Source organism: Quercus robur, chromosome 7 (genome assembly GCF_932294415.1).
Source record: "Quercus robur chromosome 7, dhQueRobu3.1, whole genome shotgun sequence".
NCBI lineage: Eukaryota > Viridiplantae > Streptophyta > Magnoliopsida > Fagales > Fagaceae > Quercus > Quercus robur.
In genome coordinates this window covers 16,982,799-17,007,627 of record NC_065540.1, presented here as the reverse complement: position 1 = coordinate 17,007,627, position 24,829 = coordinate 16,982,799, and the positions used below count along the sequence as shown (strand labels likewise).

General features: G+C 35.4%; 2 protein-coding genes across 4 annotated transcripts; one reads left to right on the top strand and one right to left on the bottom strand.

Moving 5' to 3' along the window:
* Positions 1-2,802: 2,802 nt before the first annotated feature.
* Positions 2,803-7,218, bottom strand: LOC126692535 (uncharacterized). The gene is made up of 9 exons (XM_050388162.1): positions 7,027-7,218; positions 6,869-6,931; positions 6,730-6,785; positions 6,539-6,632; positions 6,398-6,458; positions 5,165-5,246; positions 4,139-4,194; positions 3,367-3,430; positions 2,803-3,092 (listed from the first exon to the last, which is right to left on the bottom strand). The coding sequence occupies exons 1-9, from the start codon at positions 7,147-7,149 to the stop codon at positions 3,029-3,031; spliced, it is 663 nt and encodes a 220-aa protein (XP_050244119.1). The 5' UTR covers positions 7,150-7,218; the 3' UTR covers positions 2,803-3,028.
* Positions 7,219-15,148: 7,930 nt separating this feature from the next.
* LOC126692534 (uncharacterized) lies at positions 15,149-24,492 on the top strand. Of its 3 annotated transcripts, XM_050388159.1 has the most exons (10): positions 15,149-15,811; positions 17,412-17,597; positions 20,097-20,189; positions 20,746-20,928; positions 21,004-21,106; positions 21,185-21,370; positions 22,061-22,270; positions 22,400-23,298; positions 23,486-23,898; positions 24,000-24,492. In XM_050388159.1, exons 1-10 carry the CDS (start codon positions 15,560-15,562, stop codon positions 24,055-24,057), a joined length of 2,583 nt encoding a protein of 860 aa, XP_050244116.1. In that variant the 5' UTR covers positions 15,149-15,559; the 3' UTR covers positions 24,058-24,492. The 3 variants fall into 3 exon arrangements, with proteins under 3 accessions (XP_050244116.1, XP_050244115.1, XP_050244118.1); XM_050388158.1 differs by having other exon boundaries at positions 15,150-15,811; positions 22,061-23,298; XM_050388161.1 differs by lacking the exons at positions 15,149-15,811; positions 17,412-17,597 and having other exon boundaries at positions 20,097-20,225; positions 22,061-23,298.
* The last annotated feature ends 337 nt before the right edge of the window (positions 24,493-24,829 follow it).

Here is a 24,829-nt window from a genome sequence, read left to right as displayed (position 1 = left end):
TTAAGCTCGAGAGAGACTATGATTCAAGAATTGTGTTTCTTGATATTTTGCTAATATCTAGCTTTTGTTCTAGACAAAATTGTTGTGAACCTAATATTTGATAGTAGAAGATTTTACTGGACCGTGGTTTTTTGCCTTCTAATTGAAAGGTTTTTCCACGTTAAAATTTGGTATCTTGATTGTATGTTGTTGTTTATTTTTCTATTTTTATTGGTTAATATTATTGTGTTTACCTAATTTATTTGCAGTGCCTTTGAATTTGTACAAAGAGATAAAATCAAAATAACTTAATTTTTTTTCCAAACACTTGGTGATTTTTATTTTTATTTTTTTTAATTTGTTACAAGATCCTTCCAATATATATGTTATCTCTATTTCGTTTGTTTAATGTGGCAGCAAAAAAAATTGTTTTTATAAAGATTTTTTAGGGTTTCAACGTAATTTTAATCTATTTCTTGAATTTTAGTGAATTTTAGTTTGGAGACTTGTTGTTCAACAGAATAATAATGTAAAGAACATAACTTTTTAGGGTAAATTACATAGTTGGTCCCTATTTTTTACACCATATTTCAATTTAATCCTTAACCTTTCAATTTTGTTAATTTAGTCTCTGACCTTTCAATACTATGTTAATTTGGTTTTTGCCATTATCTATTGGATAGAAACAAAATAATAATAAACGAAATTTTTGGTTTTAGCCTCTTTTTACGCTTTGAGCTTTGTTTTTTAAGAGCTGAAATTTTTGGGTGTTTTTTTTTTCCTTTTTGATAATGCCGGTTTTTTTTTAGTCTTAAAAAGTTTTTTTTTTTTTAATATTGTGCTGACGTGGAAAATTGTGGGAACTTCAAAGGCTTCGATTTTATATATATATATAGATAAAATTATGCCACATCAGATTTTTATTAAAATAAAAAAAAAAAAAAAAAAACCAAATTTTGTATTCCCACACGAGTTCAAGTTAATTTGGAGAAAATTCTATCTTCTCCCTCATCCTTACTTGCTTTGCAGATAACATTTCCCTCTCTTCTCCCTCATCCTCACTGGCTTTGCAGAATATTGCATTACATAATAAACGTATGAATTGATATCCATTCTCGAGATACGTAAAGAAAAGATAAACAACTTAATGCAAAATGAATGGTGTCGGTGTAAATTTATATGGTTACTGTAGCAAACTTATATATTTACACAATTATACACAGACTTATGAGAGTCATTTTTAGATAACACTGTGTAAATTCTATATCCTTTTTTTTTATCATCCACAAACTGATATGAATGCTCGGATGTTATGTTTACACCCCAATAACATAATCGTCAGATTATTTCAAACAAAACAATATGATTTGCCACACACAATAACAGCTCACGTGTGTAAATTTGGGGTGAAGTTGGTTTAAAAACCCTCCATCAACTATCACGACCACCATGTCCTCCGACCACCATCAACTATCTCCTCAAACGACATCGAGTGAAGAACTCAACGAAAGTGAGAAAAACTTTGGATGAATTTTTGTTTTTTATTTTTTTTCTCTATTGGTTCAAAAAAAATGGCTGGTTTGTAAAAAGGTTGTTCCATTTTACTTTTTTCCACTCAAGCCCGGAAGGATTTTGGGAGGCACTGGGTTCTTGTTTCTTCATTTCCTTTATGGTGTGATTCTAGGGCCTAAATTACCAAAGAGATGCTAAAATGTCATCTTTCATTCATGGTTTTACCTTTACTCAATCAAGTCTGGGAAGATTTTGGAGGCATTAGCTCAACTGGTAAAGTCTCTGATGGTTGTATAAGAGATCTGGGGTTCAATCCCCGCCTACACCAAAAACTGATTGGTGTTTTGGTCTAATGGTAAAAAGCTATCATCAGGAGCGGACACCATAGATTAAAACTCTCTCTAAAAAAAAAGTTTATTGTTTCTTTTTTACTTTATGGTGTAACAAAATATCAACCCAAACATTTCCAATCTTCTTTAATTTGTAAAAATATGAGAGAGAGAACTTATTGTATAGATTTTAATTGTGTGTGACACACCCTATTGTTTTGTTTGAAACAACATGTGGATTATGTTATAGAAGGTGTAAAAATAAGATTTTACACCAAATCTTTATAAAACTTAAACTCATTTATTTAAGATTTTAATACTTTGTTTTTGTATTTTTAGAAACTATTTTAGGACTTTGTATAAATGATTTTAAATTCAATTTATTCTCGGTGTAAAACTATGGTTTTAAAATCTGAACCTGATCGGACCCTAATCTATGGTCCGGTAAAAAACGAATAATTGGTATAAAACATAAAAATAAATAAATAAAACAAAAACCAGTCAACCATCTTAAACCGGAACTTTTCTAGTTCTTAGACCGATCCATGTTTTAAAACCATGAATATACCCTCTAATGTGAGAACGCTACATCAAAATTTTACCAAAAAATATTGAATACAACCGCCCATACACAACAATAGCTCACGTGTGTAAATTTGTGCTTAGATTATGGTACATGTAAAATGGCACTATATTACATTATTACATACAAGAATGATATCTTCATCAGCTAGTTACATTATTAAATTTGTTTTAAATTATTGTTAAATCAGGCAACCTGAAGGAAAAAAACAAAAACAAAAATATGATTATTGTTAAATCTTATCCCTTAGTCAAAGGAAAATGGGAATTGCTGCCAACTATTAACCCCTGTTGTGTGGGTAGATGCTGTTAAGGTAATTATGTGAAAGATTAACACATTTGTATACACTCATTTAGGCCAAGTCTAATTTTAGTTTTAGAAAAACTAACTCCCAATGACTAAATTGTAACTATTCCCAAGAGACCCTTTAGTATTTGAATTTCACAAACGACCATTCATATAAATATTTAGACATCAAGTAATAATGATCCTCTAGCTACAAGAAATAGTTGCATGAGACTTGTGTTTGCTGGTAGATGCCTTCCCCAAGAGATCATATGCTTTCTTTGAGATGATAAATTTGCACAAATGGATGGTATATTGAGACCTTTTAGGGTTCACATTACTACTCAACTTTTGCCACTCCTCCTTCAGGCATGCTGCTTTCAGCAACAGCCTCCCTTACAAACCTGGAAAGAATAGAAATTCCCTTTCTTAGGTGTAATTAAGGAAAGAGGAAAAAAACAATCAGGCTAAAACATTGTTTAAAGATCTATTTCAACATCATGAGGCACCAAATGTTTGGTCATAGTTTAGGAACGAAAACAATATTTTAGCCAATAAATAATAATGATCCTACTATTCTACCACAACATCTTTGTAGGCTAGCAGCTAATTTTAAGTCCTTTTCACAGTTGATAGTAGAGTGGCTTAAGCTTCATATGATAGACACAAGAAGAGTACCTTGCTAATTTTTCCCGTGATGATTGCAAGATGTAGATTGAGAGGATAAATGACATCAAAAGCCCTGAAAATTGCATGAAGATATTTAGTAGCAATTATGATAATAAAGCATAAAAAATTACTAACTAGTTCACAAACTCATGAAGATTGCACTAGTTGAGAGTCAAGGGAACATTTAATTGAGTTGACTCCCTCAAGTAATGAATCATATAGTCTGGCATTTCATTTTAGGAGTCATTCCCTCCATTATTGGTTCACAACAAGGATCATGGAGAGGCCATGCTTTACAATCAGCTAGTCCAATGTAGACTGAACTGAAGGATGCAGGTGGATTGGGTTTAAGAACTATTGAGGGCTGGAATAGGACTGCCATGTTAAAGCTTTTCCGGAGAGTAATTAATAATAATGGGTCCATTTGGACCCAATGGGTTCATTTTAGATATCTCAGGAAACATCCTATTTGGGTGGCTAATATTCCATCCGACTGCTCTTAGGCTTGGAAAAGTGTCAGTAAGGGAAAATGTGACTAATGCTATCAAGCATCATATTTGTAATGGTGAAAAAGCAGCAGTTCACCAAATAAAAAAGGAAAGAAGAAAGAGGGAAAATGAAGCACCAAATACCATTGCTTCATAGGAAATATTTACATTATATATATATATATATATAGCTCATCCCACAGCCTCTTGTTGATCCTTTAACTGAGGGGGATCTATGATGAATAAAAAAGACCAATTTCAACAATCATAAGATTCATAACTAAAATTTTTACCTGATCCAAACAGAACATAAAATCCAGAAGTCACGTCTATCTCTGAATTCTCCTCCCTGTCATCCATCACAATAGAGAGACTAAAGAGAGGTTTGATATAATTTGCAGGAAACAAAAAGCTGATCATGCAATATGTTCATCGTATGCTTGATAAGACAGCATGAGTAAGCACTGTATATGCCATTTGTTTTAAAGAGAAGAAACTAAAATTCCATCAAGCCTCAAGAGATATTGTATTTGTCTCAGGAGCGTCATAGCTCAGTGGCATTGCTTGCTCTTCTTTAAGAAGAGAACTAGGATTCAAATCCCCCCTCCCCCATAGTTGAAACTATCGAATTATAAATTTAAAAAATTATATAAAATGCAGATCAATCCAAGATTACAGCAGCCTTCCATATTTCCAAGAGTATATTAAAAAATATATTCATGCTAATATGTGTAACTCACTGGAACCAACTCCCCACCCCCACCCCCCAAAAAAAATTCTGATTAAACAAAGGAATCTGCCCTGAATAGCTCAGCCAGGTTGTCTCACAATTGGTGGGGTTCATGACCTATACCAACACATTGGAAATGTCCTGTAAACACAAGAGCCAATGTGCAATTTATGGGACATCTTATCCAAACTTTCAACTTAAAATCCAGAGAATGCAAGCAAAGCCAAAAACTCATAAATACAAAGGTACAGGCAAATTGCATTTCTTCAGAGCACATCAACATAGAATTCTCACCAACACATTGGAAATGTCCTGTAAACACAAGAGCCAATGTGCAATATATGGGACATCTTATCCAAACTTTCAACTTAAAATCCAGAGAAGGCAAGCAAAGCCAAAAACTCATAAATACAAAGGTACAGGCAAATTGCATTTCTTCAGAGCACATCAACATAGAATTCTCATCAAAATCAGGAACTTTGGGGAAAACATAGATAATGCTAACCACCCAAAAAAAAATAACAGCAACAACACAAACCCAGTAACTAAAAATATAACGGTCAAAACATGTAAATCCCAGTATACTAACCATGTGTATCTGACAAGCACATGCTTTGGCCATTGTTGAGGATCCCAGAACTGCTTTTTAATGTCTGGATGGATTTCAACATCTGTTAAAGACAAAGATTATGGCATTAAGTTAATGAGCAAAATGAACTCTTAAAATTGACTAGGTACACTTGAATTGACCCCGTGCCAGGGGGGGGGGGGGTGGGTGGGTTGGAGATGATTAGCAATGACACCACACTATACAATTAATATCTAAAATCAATCTTGTCAGTAACGTTTCTTCTACCCCCTACCAAGCATATCTCCCACTGATTCTAAACACAACATAACTTTCATAAGTTTAAGCTATGCTCTCTTATATATTATAGCATAAAACAAGAGGGAAAAAAAAATTATTCAATGCACAAGTGAAAAAAGATATAGCACCAGCCAAAGTTTCATGGAGAAATATCCTGAATGAATATATTCAAAATATGTTCATCACCAATCAAAAAAAAAAAGTACAGCACAAACATCTTGAAGACTTGATGAAATAGCTGGGATAATACAGGACACAATCCCAAGGGAAATCATTAGGTTAAAGACAAGTACCGGTAACAAATAAGAGATGTAAAAGTACTTTAAAATTTTATTTCACCCATAGTACATTCCCTGTGTACTTGGGTCTGTTCTTGTTTTCAATAAAAATGTTGTTACTTATTAAAAAAAATTATTAAAAAAAAAAAAAAAAGAACTTTGAAATTTAAAGAAGAAAAATATATAAAATAATGGCAAAGAGAAGCCAAAGACTGCTCCCTTTCACGGTCTAGCCCAAAAAAAAGAAAAAAGACTTTTGACTTAATTTAGGCACCATGAAAGTGTAGCAGAATGGCAAAGCAATATTCACATACACGATGCCAAAATATACTTACAAAGCTTGAATCAGCCACTAAACTCTATAACGAAACCAACAGAAACATCATGTGAATTTCAACACATTTCAACAGCAACAACACTTCCTTTATTTTCGAAAGGCAAAATATGTTATAAAAGCTAAGAAAGTCAGATACACATTGCAAAATTTAGAGCAAAAACTAAATAAAACACACATATTTGGATCCCCCATAGAAATCACTTATCATTCTATCGGAAATGAATTGGAGTGAATAAACAATAAACACGAAAAGTATACTTCTATGTGCAACATGAGATTCAATCTTTTTTGTTTAATAGCAAGCATTATCGATAACTACTTTTACACGAAAACACATACAATGGTGAGGCATATCCACAACTTTAGCAGTGACACCATGCAAATCGCTCCCCGAGTACCTCTACACAAATCAGAAAATTCTAAAAATCAGTTAAGACAGTTACAATCACTAATCCTTGTAATTCAAAAACAAATCCTCACCAAATGCACTTCGATCATCGGAACCTCGGAACTCTTACGATTTACAACAAGAAGCCACGGAATCAGAAACTTTTCTCTTCCAACTTGAAATGAACTACATACAATAACCAAAAATAATAATAAATTATTTATCACTAACTTAATTCATATAAAATTTTCTAAATTCACGGTGAAAAAAAAAAATCACTCGCATTTTGTACGGATCAGCTCCAGTGTAACCCACCGGTTTCGGTATCGGAATCAAAACCTGTGAAAACGCGAAAACCGAGATTTGAAAACGCGAATTTATGGTCAGAACAAAATTAAAAGTGCTTGAATTCGAAGGGTTACCTCCCGATTCACAGCGTAGATGGGACAGTGTCGACCAATCATATCGTGCCACACGGTTCTCGACTGAAATTGTTGAAAGTTTAAAAAATCGATAAATTAATTCTGAAATTCAATATTATATGCATAGATAGAGAGAGAGAGGATTTAAGAGTACGAACAGAGTGGTATTGACCCATTTTACTCATGGGAACGAGGTCTCCGGGTCTGTAAGCAAGAGAGATCCATGGCAGAGATAGTGACAGTAGCAACACCAAAAACGGCACCGTTTCATTTCGTCCCATTCTGAACCCACAGAGAGAGAAATAGAGAGAGAGAGCTGTTTCCAGTTTCCAGTTTCCGATTCTGCGAAGAAGGTAGAGGAAGTTTAACTTGGCTCTGCATGAGCATGGGCCGGACCATCCAGCCCAACTTGGGCCCAAGCACAGATTTTTTTTTTTTTAAATGTTTTAGGTTTCGGGTACCCAATTTATGCGGGTTTACCCAACCCGGTAGGGAATTTGGGTATCAGGTGCGGGTTTCCTTGCATGCCTAAACTTTCCAGATCGGGTACCCGACCTAACTTGTCTTTTTTTTTTTAAATAAAATAAAACAAAATATTCTGTTTTTGGAACACTACTCAACTAAAGAGAAACCTTGCTTGATAAAATTATCACAAGTTATGGTATTTTTCCAATCGCTATTTAAACTAAGAATAAATTATGAGACCTTGAATAACTTCATAATAAAAATGAATATTTTTTTTTTTTATAAGTAATAAGAACGAACATCAAAACTACCACTCTCCTTCGCTCTCAATCACATTCTATCGGCTACCAACTCTATGAGAATAATTGAGTAGAGATCTAAAAGAAAAATCATTAACTCCATTTCCTAAACGTGAAAACCTTAACAAAATTCCATTTTCTATCTTCATCCTACCTTATTTAATCAACTATCCATTACTTAATGAACCGAGAGATTTTTGTCAACTTTTTTAGAGTAGAGAAGATCTAAAAGAAAAATCACTAACTCCATTTCCTAAACATGAAAACCTTAACAAAATTCCGTTTTCTATCTTCACCCTACCTGGCTACCTAATCTAATCAACTACCCATATGAACTGAGAGATTTTTGTCAACTTTTTTAGAGAATGATTTCCACGCCAAATATCATGCCAAATCCGGGCAACACGAAAATTGAAGAAAAGTATTCCAACCAACCCTAATACTCCTTCATAGACTACTCCCACGTGCTCCTCTGATTGATTTCAAATTCCAACCACCCCATTGATTTATGAGGTTTAACTTGTTTTCATCCATTTATTATGACAATTACATGCAATTTAATGTTGCATTTCCAATCTCATCTCATTTTCAAGGAGTTTGTTCCTTTCGCCTATGTACTTGCCTCATGTTTTGGTAAAATGCCCGTTAAATTTCAACTATTTGATTAGTTCTTTATTTTTATTAAAATTGAAAGGGGAAACAAATTATTTTCAAAGCTGTTTTTCAATTTTAAAGTTCTTTCACCTCTTTAATCAAGTTTTGTAGATTAAGTGTGTGTTTGGATACAGTTTATTTTGTTGAAAACTGAAAACAATTAAAAATTTTTTTTACTATTTATTACTGTTCAGCATTGTTTATTGGCCTAAAATCACTATTCATGGCCAATGAACAGTGCATAACGCGCTATACTTAAAAAAAAAAACACCCAAAACTTGCAAAACGCGGATGCAACTGCACTACCCAAACGGACCTTAACAACTCCTTGGTTTGAACCTGGGATTCTTTGAAAAATTCTTTCTTTCTTGCTAAATAGGCATCGTATTTGTAGTTTTGTACAGTAAAAATAACCTTCTAATAGTAATAGACCATTAAGGAGATGTTTAGTTCGCCGTGATGTTACATTACACCATAATCTTATATTAATGTAATTTAATATAAGAATACAATATTAGATTGTTTAGGAATGTGATGAGATTAAGTTGATGTGATATATTTTGTAATTTTAAATTATGGTAATGTTAGAAAAATAAAATAAACGAAAAATCTTAATGTCATATCATTGTAATATGTATCACATCAATGATACGCCACAGTGAATCAAACACCCCCTTAGGTGTAACTTCATAATAAGGAAGGCCATTCAAGTATTATTAACCTTTTATAATCAATATTTTAAAAATTACCTTAGTAATTTTTTTTGAAATTTGACCCACATCATTTTTTATTTTAATTAATAATTTTACGAATTCATATTCTCAATGGAGAGGGGAATTCAAATCCTAATTCTTCTCATAAAAGAGAATAGTAAATATATCATTAAACTAGAAGTGTCTTAAAATTCTAAAAGTTGTTTGTAATGCATGATCATTGGATTACTCTATGATCGATTATTATAATTTTTATAGTATAACAAATGAATATTTAGAGTTTGAAAATAGCAAAATTTAAGCTTAAGAGATTGGCAAAAAGAAAATATTGATAACGGATGAAAATAAAATTTTAAAAAAGAAGATAATATAATTTATTAAGTTCAAAATAAAATAAAATAAATGTTTTACCGCATACATTCTCTCTCTCTCTCTCTCTCTCTCTCTCTCTCTCTCTCTACGTGGCTCAGTCTCTCCCCCTCTTTGCTTTTTATGTTGTGAGCTGGACTGGACTAGGCCAGGTCCTATCCTATGTCGGCGGAAGGCCCAAAGCCTTGCCCATCCCAGAAAGGCCTATTTACAAATTTCTCCTCTCTTTTTTGGGTCAAAATAGCAGGGTTGACTCTTTTTTTTTTTTTTTTTTTTTTTGAGTCACCAAACTCAAGCTCAACACACTGCTATCCTGTCTTTCTTTTTCACGGTGAAGCAAGCACACCGTACAAATGTCTTTGTAAAAGATCCAATTGGGTTGGCAGATCTAAGCATTAGCATTGGAGAATACTAATGCCAAATCTAAGAGAAATTTGGAATTTTAAGCTCCAAAATCATCTGCATTGGAGAATGCTAAACAGCAGTATTGCAAATTTTTTTGCAATACTGCTACAGCGCAATTCTAAACATAGTATTGCACTGTAGCAAGTATTGTAAAAAAATAATAATATTTTATCTAACTCTCTCTCCTCTGACTCTCATCTCTCGTCTCTGTCTCTCATCTTTGTCTCTCCATCGCTGAACCAAAAACCAACACCACGGTGAAACAGCCACCTAGCACCATATCACGCCAACCCAAAAATCGAAACAGCCACCCGCAACCCAGCACCACAGAGCATAGCCAACGATCCACGACCACCCGCAACCCATATCACGAATTCGCAACCCAGCACAACCAACGATCCACGAGCACCTGCAACCCGCAACCCATATCACGAATTCGCAACCCAGCACAGCCAACGATCCACGAGCACCCCACCCGCAACCCACAACCCATATCACGAATTCACAACCCAGCACAGCCAACGATCCATGAGCACCCGCAACCCATATCACGAATTCGCAACTCAGCACAGCCAACGATCCACGACTACAGAGCACAGCCACCCGCAACCCATATCACGAATTTGCGATCCACGACCCACGATCCACAACCGGAGCAGTGCGAGTACGAGCCACGATCCACGACCCATGAAGTTTTGGGTTTTATTGAAGCCGAGTTGTGAAATTTAGGATTTTTTGTTTGTGGGTTTTGTTGATTGATGCGTTTTTGGTTGATCTATGAAGTTTTGGGTGTTTGAGTTGATGGTTATTGTTGGACTATTTCACCACCTCGCCGGAAATGAAGGCTCCGGCGGAAGTTACAGAGGGAAGAGAGTTTTTTTTTTTTTTTGAGAAACAGAGGGAAGAGAGCTGAAAATGAGAGAGAGGAGAGAGATGGGAGAGAATATATAATTTTGATATATATTATTTTATTTTGTAAATATATTATTTTAATGAGTAAAAGAGAAAAATAGAAGTTTGAGATGTGGAGGTATTGTAAAATAAGATGGTATAATGATAAAGTGAGTTTTTAGAATGGTAAAATAGAGTAGCATTAGCATTTTCCAATGCTAATGCTCTTAGTATTTGTAGAAGGTATGCCATATGCCAAATTTTTTGCATTTGGCACACCAAACCCCAAAATATAAGCATCATGAGGTGTTTCATATCTTAAATTTTTTTGCAACATGCTACAATGCAATCTCAAATTTGAGAACGCACTGTTCACAAATCTTATAATTTATATTATTTTTTTATTCATGATGGGCCCACTTTCTTTTTTTCTTACCTTTTTCTTTCTTCCCTCTATCTCCTCATTTCCTTGTCTGACGAATTTCTACTCTCTCTCTCTCTCTCTCTCTCTCTCATTTTCTTGTTCAACCATTTCTCTGCTTTCTCTCCCTCTACTCCACATCACTGCCTCCTCTCCAGTGAAACCCAAGCTGATCTCTATGGTAGTGGTTTCTTTTTCTTTTTTCTTTTTTCTTTTATTTATTTATTTATTTTGGTTTTGTTGTGATTTGATGGTGGATTTGACAGCGAGTGGTTGTGGGTTGATTTTCATGGGTTGTGATGGACTGATGTTGGTGGGTGGCGGCAGTTGTGGGTTGATTTTGGTGGTTGGGTTGATTTTGGGTTTTGGTTATGGTGGGCAGTGGTAGTGGGTTAGTTGGTTGATTTTGGGTTTTGGTTATAGATGACAGTGGTGATGAATTGTGGTGGTTGTAGTCGTCATCGATCTCACTCAGTTGAGCTCGATCTCGTTGATCTCACTTATGGTCTCACCCTTTCCAATCATGGCCGATCTCACCCCGAGGCCGCCATCGATCTTTCTTCCCTCTCCTCTCTGTTCACCTTTCACTCTGCCTCTCTCTGGTTGTGGGTTTTTTTATTTATTTATTTTTATTTATAAGGTGGTGTTGGTGGATGTGGGTTTGTGTTGGTGATGGCTATTGGTGTTGTTGTGACAGTGGTTGTTGGTGGCCGATGTTGTTGTTGTTGTTGTTAATGATGATGTGGAGGAGTTAATATATTATTTTAATGTGTTGTAAATATTATTTTAATGTAGAGAATTGAAGAATAAAGCATGTAATGAATGAGATATTGTAAAATGATGTGGTAAAATAATAAAGTTGGCTTTTGGTGTGTCAAAATGACATTTTTTATAGAATAGCTGATGGTAATGCTCCTATCACTTGTTGGATACCTTATTGGGGGACCATTGGTGCTATAATATATAACATATATGCTATTAGTAATAAACTAATAGCAAAACTTAATTTAAAAAATATATATGATAGAAAAATAAAAAGGTGCTTGTTTTAAAATTTTTAAGGATACTAGGTTGTAAACACTATATTTCTTGATTAGCTATCAAAGTTTGTATGATATTAGTAGACTGTGGCTTTATGATATTAGCAAATAATGATGTTCTTAATTTTGCATCCAACCCATTTTAGGAAGTGACATATGACTAGCAAAGAACTAGGAGCACAATATTGTTTGACATTATGTAGGATTTGTTTATTAATTTGCAACAAAAAAAAGGGCATGTAAAGCTAATAAGTTGAGTAGGACTCCAATTAGTTCAACATGTAAAATTGCTTAATGTTGTTTGAAACTTTAAATATTTTGAGATTGCATATGACTGATACCTAATGGCATGCGTTTATGATTATAAGATAAGAAATGACTATTGTGGGGGTAAAATCCGTCAGTCGACGTTGGGCCATAGTACATGTACTAAGCCCAACCACGACAAGAAGAAAAGGCATGGGCATAGGATATCCCGGCCCAACCATGTTGGGTCGGGCCTGCTTAGGGGCGTCCGAGGAGGAGTACCTCCTCGGACTCGCCAAGTGTGTGTCTAATTCACACCCTATACATGGCGAAAAGTCATCCAATACGAAGGAACAGTGCATGACGTTCAGGGAGGGGGGCAACCACGATTGCCGCATTAAATGCCAAAAAGCTACTTTTCCAGCCGCATTAATGTGGAAAGGACAGGCGCACAGAATGATCTTGGCCAGTGCAACTCACAGAAAAGAGGGATGATGTCCTATGGGACAGGCACTCAAGTAGAGGCCCAGATGATTAACAAGTGTAGGGTCGTGATCTTAGGAAGGATGCTATATAAGAGAAGGAGATCCCCATGGCCAAGAGATCGCAAGCAAGAAGAAGAAAAAGATAGAAAAAAGAGAAAGGAGTTAGCGATAAAAAGCAGAATATACAGCCCCACGGACTGTTATTCCAAAAGCTTGGAGGAATATCTCTACGTCCAACGGGTTGCATGGCTTGTTCATAACTACGTTTCCGCTGTCAAAGACCTAGTTCTGTAACCTACTCTCTACAAATTCATTGTTGAGGGACTTTTGGGCCAGAACCACCCACCTGTTGGGCCTGAGCCCCAAAAACTGCCCTTACAACTATCTTTAATCAAATCGAGTTTTAACTTATGGCATCTAATCCTGATGATAGCTCTTTATCATCATACTAAGACATCAATCAGTTTTTGGTGTAGGCGGGGATTGAACCTCAGATTTCTTATTTAACTATTAGAGACTCTACCAGTTGAGCTAACTGGAACCCACTATGGCTTTGGGATATTAGCAAATAATGATGTTCTTAATTTTGTATCCAACCAAATTTGGGAAGTGATATATGAGTACGACTAGCAAAGGACTAAGAAGGGCACAATATTGTTTGCCGTTAATTATGTAAGTTTTATCTATCAATTTGAAGAAAAAAAGAGGGGGGGGGGGGGGGGGGGAGGGGGGCGCTTTAGATCGAACACAGGAGGTGGAGTGAGGTGTTTATTTAGTAATATTTCTAAATTAGTTAAAAAAGAGGTTAGGACATTGGATGTCAATTAATTCAAAATGAAAAATGGTTTAACCTTTTTAAAATATTTTGAGATTGCATATTTACCAATGACACGTGTTTACAATATTAAAATTATTAGATGATTAATTTTGTCGTGTAGCCTAGTTATAAATACAAAGACATGAATAACCTTTAATCATTTAAATTAAATAAAGATATAAATGGAGTTCATTAAAATAACGATAATGTGTATCAAATTTAGATATGTGTATCAAGAAAACATAAACATGGATAATTAACATGGGATTTAATAATAAATGTTATTAATATGAATAAAATTATTCTCACGATCTCAATATATTATTTTTAAACTGTCTCAAAATACATATAATTTTTTTTTATACAAGATAGATTTTTTATTATTATTTAGAAATACATATAATTTCTAAAACTAAAAGCTTCATCTCTATTATTAATACGTTTTTCTTAATAAATAATGATGATTTAGGTAAACCGTAAACAAATAGTTGTGTGCGCACGTCTTGTCGGTTTTGGAGGGAACACGGTTTGAAGACTCTATTTTTTCAAACTTCCCAAATTCTTTTCAAATTATCTCAAAACCCATACAACTTTCCGAAATTGAAAGCTTCATCTCCATTATCAATATGTTTTTCTTAATAAGGAAGATTTAGGCAAACAAATAGTTGTGTGCACGCCTTGGTAGCATTAGACAGAATTTGTTTTGAAGACTCTGTTTTGTTTTGAGACTTCCCTTATTTTCTCTAAACAAACTCAAAATACGCATAATTTATTAAAATAAAAATAAAAAAGTTTCATCTCCATTGTCATTATGTTTTCCTCGATAAATAAGGAAGATTCAAGTAAGCAAATAGTTGTGTGCGTGCGCTTTAGAGACTTCGAAGATATCCCGACCTGAAGACTGTTTTGTTTGAAACTTTCCCTACTTTTACTTTTTTTAGTATTATTGTTTTCGATAATTTGAAACAACTTATTCTTGTTCTTGTTCATGTCAAATTAAGAAAACCATCATATATTTTTGTACATTGGTATCATTTCAAATGTTTTGTTTTGGTTTCTTGCATTAGAAAAAACAAAATAAACATAACCAAAAAACAGAAAAGGAAAAAAAAAAGAAAAAAGAAAAAAAAAGAGAGGTTAAAAACTTGAAAGGCAGTTGGGACATGTGCCCTTGAAAGGAACAGGCAATGGCATTGTTTAAAAAAAAAAAAAAAAGTTCAGAAAGGCAAAGAGTGGTGTAAAGAGTAAGGCCCGTTTGGTAATTAAGTTTGACTGAGGTATTTTGGGTGTTTTTAATATATGTGTGTGTGATAAAGTATGTTAAAATATATGTAATTATATTTGAAATGTGAAAATTGTGTATAGTAGGGTTACCTAACGGGCCTAAAAATTTGCGAAACGGAATGGTAAAAAAATAAACAGAAGAAGATAACAGAAGAAGAAGAAGAAGGCACAGGTGGGAACGAATAGAAAAGAAAGCAAAGATAGAAAGGGACACAAAAACACACAACACAAAAGAAAACAAACAGATTTTGCGTATTCTTAAGCTCTCTCTTCCTCTTCTCTCCTCTCTCCGCAAAAAAAAGCTAAAACAAACACATTTATAATCACACAACAAATTTCTCACTCTCTCTCTCTAACTTCTTCAACAAACCACCCGATCTCTCTCTCTCATATCGCAAACCCTTAAGAGTTCAATTCAACCTAACCGTCCGATCGCGCTGCAAGATCAAATCTCATTTCAGATCAACGGCGTAGATTCTCCGTGAATTCAACGCGGTGTCATGGTTGTTGTACTGTCGATTCTTACCGTCGGTGAATTCCGAAGGTAAATTTTTTTTTTTCTTTACCGTGAAAAAAAAAAAAATCTGTTGTGGTTAATTTCCATGGGCGATCTTCGGGCTTTGTCGCCGGAGCCACCGAACGCTGCCGTATTGGAAGAACGGCTGTCGTCTTCGTCGTCCTCGTCTTCGTCTTCGAACCAAACGGCGGGAATTGCCGCGGAGTCTTTGCAGCGAGCTGAGGAGGCGACACAGGGGATCATAGCTCAGGTTCAGCCCACTGTTGTCTCTGAGAATAGGAGGAGAGCGGTTACTGATTACGTTCAAAGGCTTCTTAGAACTTTGCTTGGTTGCGAGGTACGTGTCTATGTATCTATGTGTTTTGTGCAATTGTGTTGAATTTGAGCTTATTACTGTGAAAATTGAAATCATTAGTGTTAGTTAGTTTTGCAATTGTTCAAACTTGAAATAGGTCACTAAGAAATTGATTTGATTTTAGCCAAGAAAGAACACAATTATGGAATAAAATGTGCGTAAAACTTTAGGTACAGTTCCCTAGGCATTATAGATGCTAGGTCGTCTTTTCAATTAATTCAACCGTGTGGCCGCCTTGGAAGCTGTAACTAAACACAAGGAAGTGTATTGTTGAGTTTAGTTGGGAGAACTAAGGAAGAACACCCTAAGAAGCACGGACACTTATATGATACGATACAGGACATGGCGACACAACAATTCTTGAAAAATTATGACGGTTATGATAGGAATTCAACCATTAATTAATATAAATCATTATTTTTTTAATAGATAAAAAAAAAAATTTAATTATAGGCATAATTTATGTTTATTTCAAGTTTCAAACATATTTAAAAATAATAAAAAAATATTTTTTCCTTACAATGCATTGAGGACTCACATGCAGGAGTGTCCCTAGCGTGTTTGACACGATTACACCGGGGTTTTGGAGTGTTCATGCTTCTGAGACAACACCTAAGGAACTTTTCATGCTGTTTTGCATGAACTATCCATTTTTTTTTTTTTAAATAAACGCATAAACTATCCTTAGGTGCATGACTTTTGGATATCAAGATTAAAAAAAAGTAACAGAACTTTTATAGTGGTAGAATGATTTAAATATTTCAAATGAAGTAAAAGTACTCATATCTTTTTGATGAAATAATTATCTATATTATTTAATTATAAAGTTATGTTATACCATTTCTTGAAGAAAGGTCTAATTCGGTTCAAAATGTCAAGAAGAGATGTACGAATGTTTGTTTTATGTGTATTAATTCATTTAAAGAAGATAGGGACGGATTGATGAGAAGTTCTTTACTTTAGTGTAGTAATTATTCCATACTAAAGTCACATTGTATGATGCTTCCACAAATCAACCATCATGTGGTGTGCATTTGGATTGACTTATTTGCTGATTTACTAAAAGTGAATAGAAGTTCAATTTTACCTAGAAAAAGTGAGGCTTTAAAAAGCTTCTTATAAGCAAATAAGCTCCATTACTACATAAATCCCCCAAAAAAAGCTAAATCAAATGCACGTTTTGTGTAATGTGTGGTCGTGAGTGTTTCAAGGTGTTATTATCATATGAGATAATTTTTCCATTTTGTTGGGAGTTGGATGAAATTTTTGGATGAGTTTGATTGCTTATGTTAATGGTTATTTTGTACTAGATGTGGGTTTTGGGCTAGGGAACCAATTTTGCACTTAAATGAGTGGAATATAAGCTCTACATGATCATTTATTTAATTAAGCAACATTTTGCATATGGATTTCTCTATTTTCTTTCTTCTTCTTCGTCTTCTTCGTCCTCTTCTTTTTTAATTTGAATAATTTTTAAAATTAATGATTCTTCATAGTTTTCCTTTTGATATTATAAATACTAAACTTCATGTAAATATAGCTAAGATGTAGATTACTTTCTTCTAACTCATTTTTCTTTCAGGTATTTCCATTTGGGTCTGTACCATTGAAGACTTATCTGCCTGATGGCGATATTGATTTGACTGCCTTTGGTCTTCTAAATGGTGAGGAGGCTTTGGCTAGTAATGTTTGTTCTGTCCTTGAAAGAGAAGATCAGAACAGGGCTGCTGAGTTTGTAGTAAAGGATGTCCAAATGATTCGGGCAGAGGTTTCTAGCCTATAATCCCTATATTTACTAAAGATCTTTGTTAGTCCATATATTTAGTAAAATATATTTGATTTAGTTGAACTAATTTGAGAATTATTTTTGCTTCAAATACAGGACTTGCTGGTTTGATTTTGAAGGTTTTTTGATCACCCTGTTGTTTTACATTTGTGTATAGACTCTGTCATCATTTGCATAATTAGTATAGACATTTTGCTTTTGGTAATTGAATAGAAGACTACAATGTTTCTTCCAAGGTGTCCCTCCACACCCCCCCCCCCCTTTTTTTTCTTCCCTTCTCTCCCTCATATCCAGAAAATAGTATTGATGAGTGATCAATTTTAGAAAGCCCGTGTCTAGTATTTTTACACTAAAGGATCTATAAACTATATTTGGCAAGGGTTGATAACCATTACCCTTTATAGGAATTTCTGTCCTCAGTAGATGTTATCTGTGTGATTCATTTTCTTGGGTCAGCGTCTGTGTGTTTCAAGGTTGGATTGGAAATTTCAAGTCTACCTGTTATGGTTTGTCTGATAATGCGGGTAAGGTTGGAGAGTCAGACACTAGAATTTTATTAGCTTCAACCTTTGTTATTCTCGGGTATGGAAAGGTAACGTCCATTCCCACTGCAATTCCCTCTCCCCTCCCCCACATTCCCCATTCCAAAAAAAAAAAAAAAAAAAAAATACTATTGGTGACTTGGGCAGTAAGGTAGAGTTTTCTTATATGTTATGATTACCACCACAATAGTTATATGCTCCCACACATATATAGAAGTGCATCCTTAGTCTACTCTGCATTTGCTGGTTGGTATACATTCTTTTGTTTTGCCACTTAGAAGTGCATCTTTAGTCTACTCTGCATTTGCTGGTTGGTATATATTCTTTTGTTTTACCACTTCATACACTATAGCACTGGCCTGAATGCATGGTCTCATGCAAATTCTTGACATGATGGCAGTACTGTTAAAATATTGAATTGAGGCTCACAGAAAGGCATCATGAAAATATAAGGGTCAAATATTTAATAGAGTTGGGCTGAATTGATATGAATGGGGGGAAGATTACATGAGAATACTATAGCTAAGGAGACCTTGTTTATAGACATATTAGTCCTCACCTAGTGGTGTGCAAGGCTCGGCTATTCCTCAAGTGGAGTGGCAATTAGCTGTGGGTTGGTTGTTAGAAACTTGACATGGAGGTGAATTTATGATTTGATTAGTAATTTGATAAAATCTACTGTGTTGCAACTTACAACCCTTTAGGTTATCTAGTCTGTAGAAGTTATTGAATGTTACGCATTTGTGTTCATTTATTTCATTACCCATTTCCTATTGGAATTCCTTTTCACATTTAAAGCCTCAACTTGCATGCAGGATTTAGACTTGTCCTTGTTGACCTATACTATTATTGTCACTTGGATGCCGCTAATAAAGCCTATCTTCTTTTTTTGAAAGAATGGACTGGGGGGGTGGTGGGTGAATAGGTTGAAAAAGAACTTCTTTTAAAAAATGAGAAATTCATGCCATCATTGTTGCAGCTACCAAACCACACTTTACACAAACAAAACTCAACTTTGAATACACTAGTAACAATTCACCTGAACTAACAATTCCAAACAATAAGTACAGCAGATGAATTCAACAAGACAGCAGCTAACCCAGGTCAAATCATGCCCCTTAAATATGGAACAAGGGATGTTCCAAGTAGAGGAAAGGACTCCATTCTTAAAGTGTTGGGGACATTCTTCATTGTTGCTACTCTAAATCTGACATCACTCATAATATCCTTGGCTAATCCACTTATCAAAAAATAATCCTTGGCCAATCCTTTTTCATTTCTCCATGAACCTGAGCATTTCTATCAATCCAAAGAGCATAGATTCTTGCATTCCAAGTTAGTCTGCACGAAGCAGCCTTCTCCTCTCTTTGAAAAAGGTAATAGTGCATTTCAGCCATCATCCCAGCACATTCCGTCTCTATGAAATAAACATTTGTGCAATATCATTTTCCATACCCAATTGGAGAAAGGCCATTCAAAATATAAGTGATCCCTACTTTTAATTTCATTACTGCTGAAAAGGCATAATCAATCACCCACATACCCGTTTTTATCATCCTATCCCTTGTGGAAAGTCTGTTTCTAATTGCAAGCCAGCCAATGAAAGATGCCTAGGTATAGGACTGCTGAACCAGACCAGCCTCTGCCAGCTCACTTCAGGCTTCTTTGCTTGGATAGCTTGCCATGTGTCAGCACAAGTGAATAGGACTCTGATATAGCCTATCACTGCATGTTGCATAGTGCTCCACTGATTGGTTTATGTAGTATGCATGCTTGTTTATCCTTGTGAATCTATAATCTGCTCTTTTTATAAGATATGAAGCGTTGCAGTATGACTTTTAGATGACTCATTGTTTTCCTTCTAGTAAGCTACATCTTAGATTGCCCTTCTGCTGGTTATAATTTTTTGCAATTTGACCATTGGGTTTTCTGGTGGCAGGTTAAGCTTGTAAAATGTCTTGTACAGAACATTGTTGTTGATATTTCCTTCAACCAGTTAGGAGGGCTCTGTACTCTATGCTTTCTTGAGAAGGTAGCCTTCACTGTAAAATTCCTCTAGTAAATGAAGGTTGATTTCTTGCATTTAATTGAATGCTTTGGAATATTTAGTTTTGTATACATGAATAAATTTATTGGAAGATAGATTTTGTTGGATTGAAATTTCTGTTATATTGCTGAAAAGGCTTAAGAATTTAGCACTTTAAGATCATGAATCTCTTTTCAGGTGAAGAAATAAAGTGAATGTTAATATTTCTATGTTTATCCATTTATTTTCAAAAGCAAAGTGGAGTTTGGATATTTTTATGTTTTCTGCTGTTAATGTTCTTCTCTGGGTTTTTTTCTTCAGTTTTCATTTTTACTGGTAGTTCTGTAGACGAAACCCTCATTTTTTTCTATAGTTCACAGATTCCATATTTATTTAGATGTGACTTAATAACATCTGCAAGATAGTTTACAAATCATGTAAGAAAAATAATATCCACACTAATCAAATTTGGACATCTTCTATGTTTTCTTTTGGTCATCTTGAGCTTGTTGTAGTAGGCTCTGCTTTTGGAATTTGATGTCCTTGATGCTGCTATGTACAGGTTGATCGTCTGATTGGCAAAGATCATCTATTTAAACGTAGTATCATACTGATTAAGGCTTGGTGCTACTATGAGAGCCGTATTCTTGGAGCTCATCATGGCTTGATTTCTACGTATGCTTTGGAGACTTTGGTTCTATATATCTTCCATCTTTTCCATGCATCCTTAAATGGTCCTCTGGCGGTGAGTGCTTTCTGCAATTAGCACTTGTATGCTACTCAAATGTATTATATAAACTTAACCATCTTGTCTCTTTAGGTTTTATATAAATTTTTGGACTACTTCAGTAAATTTGACTGGGACAACTACTGCATCAGCCTGACTGGTCCAGTCCGCTTATCGTCGTTGCCAGAACTTGTGGGTAAGCAACATTGTTTTGCATGTGTGGCACACTTATTGGTTTAGATGGCTCTTAGTCATTATTTGGTCCTTTTTGCAGCTGAGACACCTGAAAATGATGGCACTGAACTGTTGCTCAGTAATGATTTTCTTAAGGGATGTTTGGAAATGTTATCAGTTCCTGCAAGGGGGTATGATACAAATTCAAGGACATTTCCCCCAAAGCATTTTAACATAGTTGATCCACTAAAAGAAAATAACAACCTTGGTCGCAGTGTGAGCAAAGGTAGAATTCTTTTTCCTTTAGTCAGGTGGGAGGCCTATGGCCTCTTCTTCTATGTCATTCAATGGGACTGAAATATCTGACATTTCCCCCAAAGCGTTTTAACATAGTTGATCCACTAAAAGAAAATAACAACCTTGGTCGCAGTGTGAGCAAAGGTAGAATTCCTTTTCCTTTAGTCAGGTGGGAGGCCTATGGCCTCTTCTTCTATGTCATTCAATGGGACTGAAATATCTGATCTTTTTTATTGTTTTACTAACGAAAAAGATTAGGTCAATTCCTTCTGGAAATTTTGCTTCTTGTAACTGTAAGGTAGATAAGCTATCCAACAAAGTTAAAGTTACTTCATTCTGGGGGAAATTTTTGTAGAAAACAGATATATTTTGGCAATATCATGGGACAAAGGAAACATTAGCATTTTACATGCTAATAAAATTATAGATTCAGTGTGTGTGTTTATTTTGGGCTGTAGGTGGTATTGATTTATTCATGTAATCATTTGTGAGTTCAAAATTGTTGAATTTTCAAAATGTGGGAAGTTTTTCTTGGAATTTTCATGAAAAAATTTGAGTTAAATTTTTTAAAAAAAATTCATGAAAAAACTTGCATTTAGAAGACTCCAAATAATGTTGCACTGAATGAGGTTGCAGTTACTTTTGTTCATTGATGATAAATCTGGATTGACTTCTGTAGGAAACTTTTACCGTATTAGGAGTGCTTTCACATATGGTGCTCGAAAGCTTGGGCATATCCTCTCCCAGCAGGAAGCAAACATAGAGGATGAAATCTGTAGGTTTTTCTCAAACACATTGGACAGGCATGGGAGTGGGCAGAGGCCTGATGTTCAAGATCCTGTCCCAATGCCTGGACACAATGTGTTTGGCACTTCATCTTCATTTTCAGGTACAGAGTCACAAGAAGATCATACAATTCATGAATCAGAATTTGCCTATTTAAATAGCATGACTGCCGAAGGTCGGTTGGGTAATGAGGGACTAACACATGCTGGAGTCAATAATGTTAACACATCAGGGACTGGTACGAGCTCTGCTCATGCTGTGAATGAACCAAAAAGAAGCTCTGTTGATGCATCAGGCTCAACCATGTTGTCAGAAGCTGATGGTTCTGTAAATGGGATTACTGTTTCAGAACATCGTCTTGTTGGGGATGCGAAAGACCTTGCTACCTCCAGAATTCAAGATCTAACAATTTCAAATGATGCAATTAAATCCCTTCCTTCAAGTTGTAAGGATAGTACATCCTCTTTGGGTAAAGCACATCATGCACCTCCTCTCTATTTCTCTCAAAGAGTAATGGGAAATGGGGATGGGGATGGAAATCCAGATCGAAAACAGCCAGAAGAGTCTGGTTGTACTGAGAAGAAAGATTTGCCTAGGCTTCTGCAGGCACCTTCTGAGGAGAAGGCCTTGATTGTGCACTTGGACCAGTATGAGAACCAGTTGGTTAGTGATAATGACAGTCTGTCACCTGTTGGATTGAAGCACCACTCTCCACGTTCGAGTCCGGTTACTTGGTCCTTAGAAGATCTTTATCCTAATTATTCTAATTATTGGGTGTTAAATGGCAGTTCTGGAAATCCTGAAGGTTTGAACCCTTTGTCAGATCTCAGTGGGGACCAGGATAGTCACATTAATAGTTTGAATTATGGTAGGTGGTTCTATCATGCCTTGAGTACAGCTGTTACTCCTGTGCCTCTGTTGTTTCCACAGCACCATGGCAAGAAGCCATGGGATGTAATACGACAGTCTGTGCAGCTGAACAGGAATGTGTATTCCCAGATGAACACCAATGGTGTTGTACCCAGGGCACCATTCTACCTCAATAACCCAACAATATTACCTGGTGGTGTGGCATTTGGTATGGAAGAGATGCCAAAACCAAGAGGAACAGGGACATATTTTCCCAACACGGTATACTCACTCTAAGTCTCTGGATTTTTTTTCTTTTTGGTATTTGAATATTGTGGAATCCTTGAAATTTTTGTGGGGCCACGGCATTGTTGATCTTGGTGTCTCTATCCAGCTTCTGTTTTTCATTAAGTTGTTCAGGTGGACGGTCTCATTATCTTAGAGTGCTTTTATGCATAAATTTTTGCAGAACCATTACCGGGACAGGCCCTTGACACCCAGGGGAAGAAATCAAGCACCAGTAAGGTCTCCTCGTAACAACGGCCGAACCACATCAATACCTGAGTCATCTTGGTCTGAGAGAAGCAGTCGTGAGCCGGCACAAGCACAATTTCCTGTTTATGGTGGCGGAAAGTCTGGGTCGTCAGATCACACCTCTGGTTCTCCTGGAAGGAAGTTGTACTCGAATGCCAATGGTTCAATGCATCCGTCTGAGGGAGTGGTTGAATTTGGGTCAATTGGGCATCTGCCAGTTGAGGGATCTTTGCCCGAAAGGAGCCGGCAACAAAACTCTGGCTCAGCACCTGCTCAAAACTTAAGTGTAAGCCTTCTGTCACCAGGGATACAAAGCCCAAAACCAGTGTTGGGTGTGAATCAAGATAGGTAGGGGAATATCACCATTCACCATTCATGTCAAATTTTAATCCGGTACTAGCTGACATACATGGGTCTATTTTTTAAGTTTCTTTGTTTTGGACATGTAGGATTGCACAATCATTCCGTTTGAAAGATGAAGAAGAATTCCCACCTTTATCTGTCTGACTTCAGTGGGAATGGATGATATATCTATATGGTTAAAGTTTGAATGAATAGAACAGTAAATTCTAACAAAGCAGCCTAAGTTTGAGCTTTCCTCCTATACAGCACCTTCGTAACCATTTGGAAGCTTGAGATATGAGACCATTTTTTTTCTGTTTGTGGTTCAAAGGCATTTTGTACATTCTACTAAAATTTCCCCTTTAATCTTAATAGCTGTGTTTACTGAGATGTTCGTATATAGGATGTTTGAGATATGGTTTTGCCCCAGGTTTTGTTTTTCTTGCGACCCCTTGTAGGTAAAATAGCATGAATAGAATGTTGTTGATGTCTGATGTAAGTTCTATAGGAAGATAATAATTTCTGCAGATGTTTATGATGTAACTCTTTGGCTATGTTACTATTGGAAAGGTGTTACAGCCTATCTTGTTCGTGGCTCCATTTTCTTGGCAGTACAATGTCTTACTTTATCAAGTGCTATCGAGATATTCTACTGAACTCCTAGTTTCATATTTACGGCGCCGGACAAAACCTAGGTACAGTTCCTTAGGTATTGTACAGTTTTCTAGTTAAATTCAAACACATGGCTGCATTGAACAATACAATGTTACGTAAGTGTTACATGTTTATAGCATCATTGTATGGTCGGCTTGTTGAGGGATAAGATTATTATGCTTAGTTTGTGCATCAAAATAATGGACTCAACTGTTAGGGGTTGATTTAAATCTAAAACTATTAGGTGATATGGTGACAGTAAGAGTGTGATCACAGGCTGGAA

Coding starts and splice junctions, on each gene's coding strand:
- LOC126692534 (XM_050388158.1), top strand. CDS start 15,560: ATGGGCGATCTTCGGGCTTTGTCGCCGGAGCCACCGAACGCTGCCGTA. Junction 21,107..21,184: donor GTCGTTGCCAGAACTTGTGG/GTAAGCAACATT, acceptor TCCTTTTTGCAG/CTGAGACACCTGAAAATGAT. Junction 23,899..23,999: donor TTGGGTGTGAATCAAGATAG/GTAGGGGAATAT, acceptor TTGGACATGTAG/GATTGCACAATCATTCCGTT.
- LOC126692535 (XM_050388162.1), bottom strand. CDS start 7,149: ATGGGACGAAATGAAACGGTGCCGTTTTTGGTGTTGCTACTGTCACTA. Junction 6,633..6,729: donor GGAGCTGATCCGTACAAAAT/GCGAGTGATTTT, acceptor TATTGTATGTAG/TTCATTTCAAGTTGGAAGAG. Junction 3,431..4,138: donor TTATGTTCTGTTTGGATCAG/GTAAAAATTTTA, acceptor TGCAATTTTCAG/GGCTTTTGATGTCATTTATC.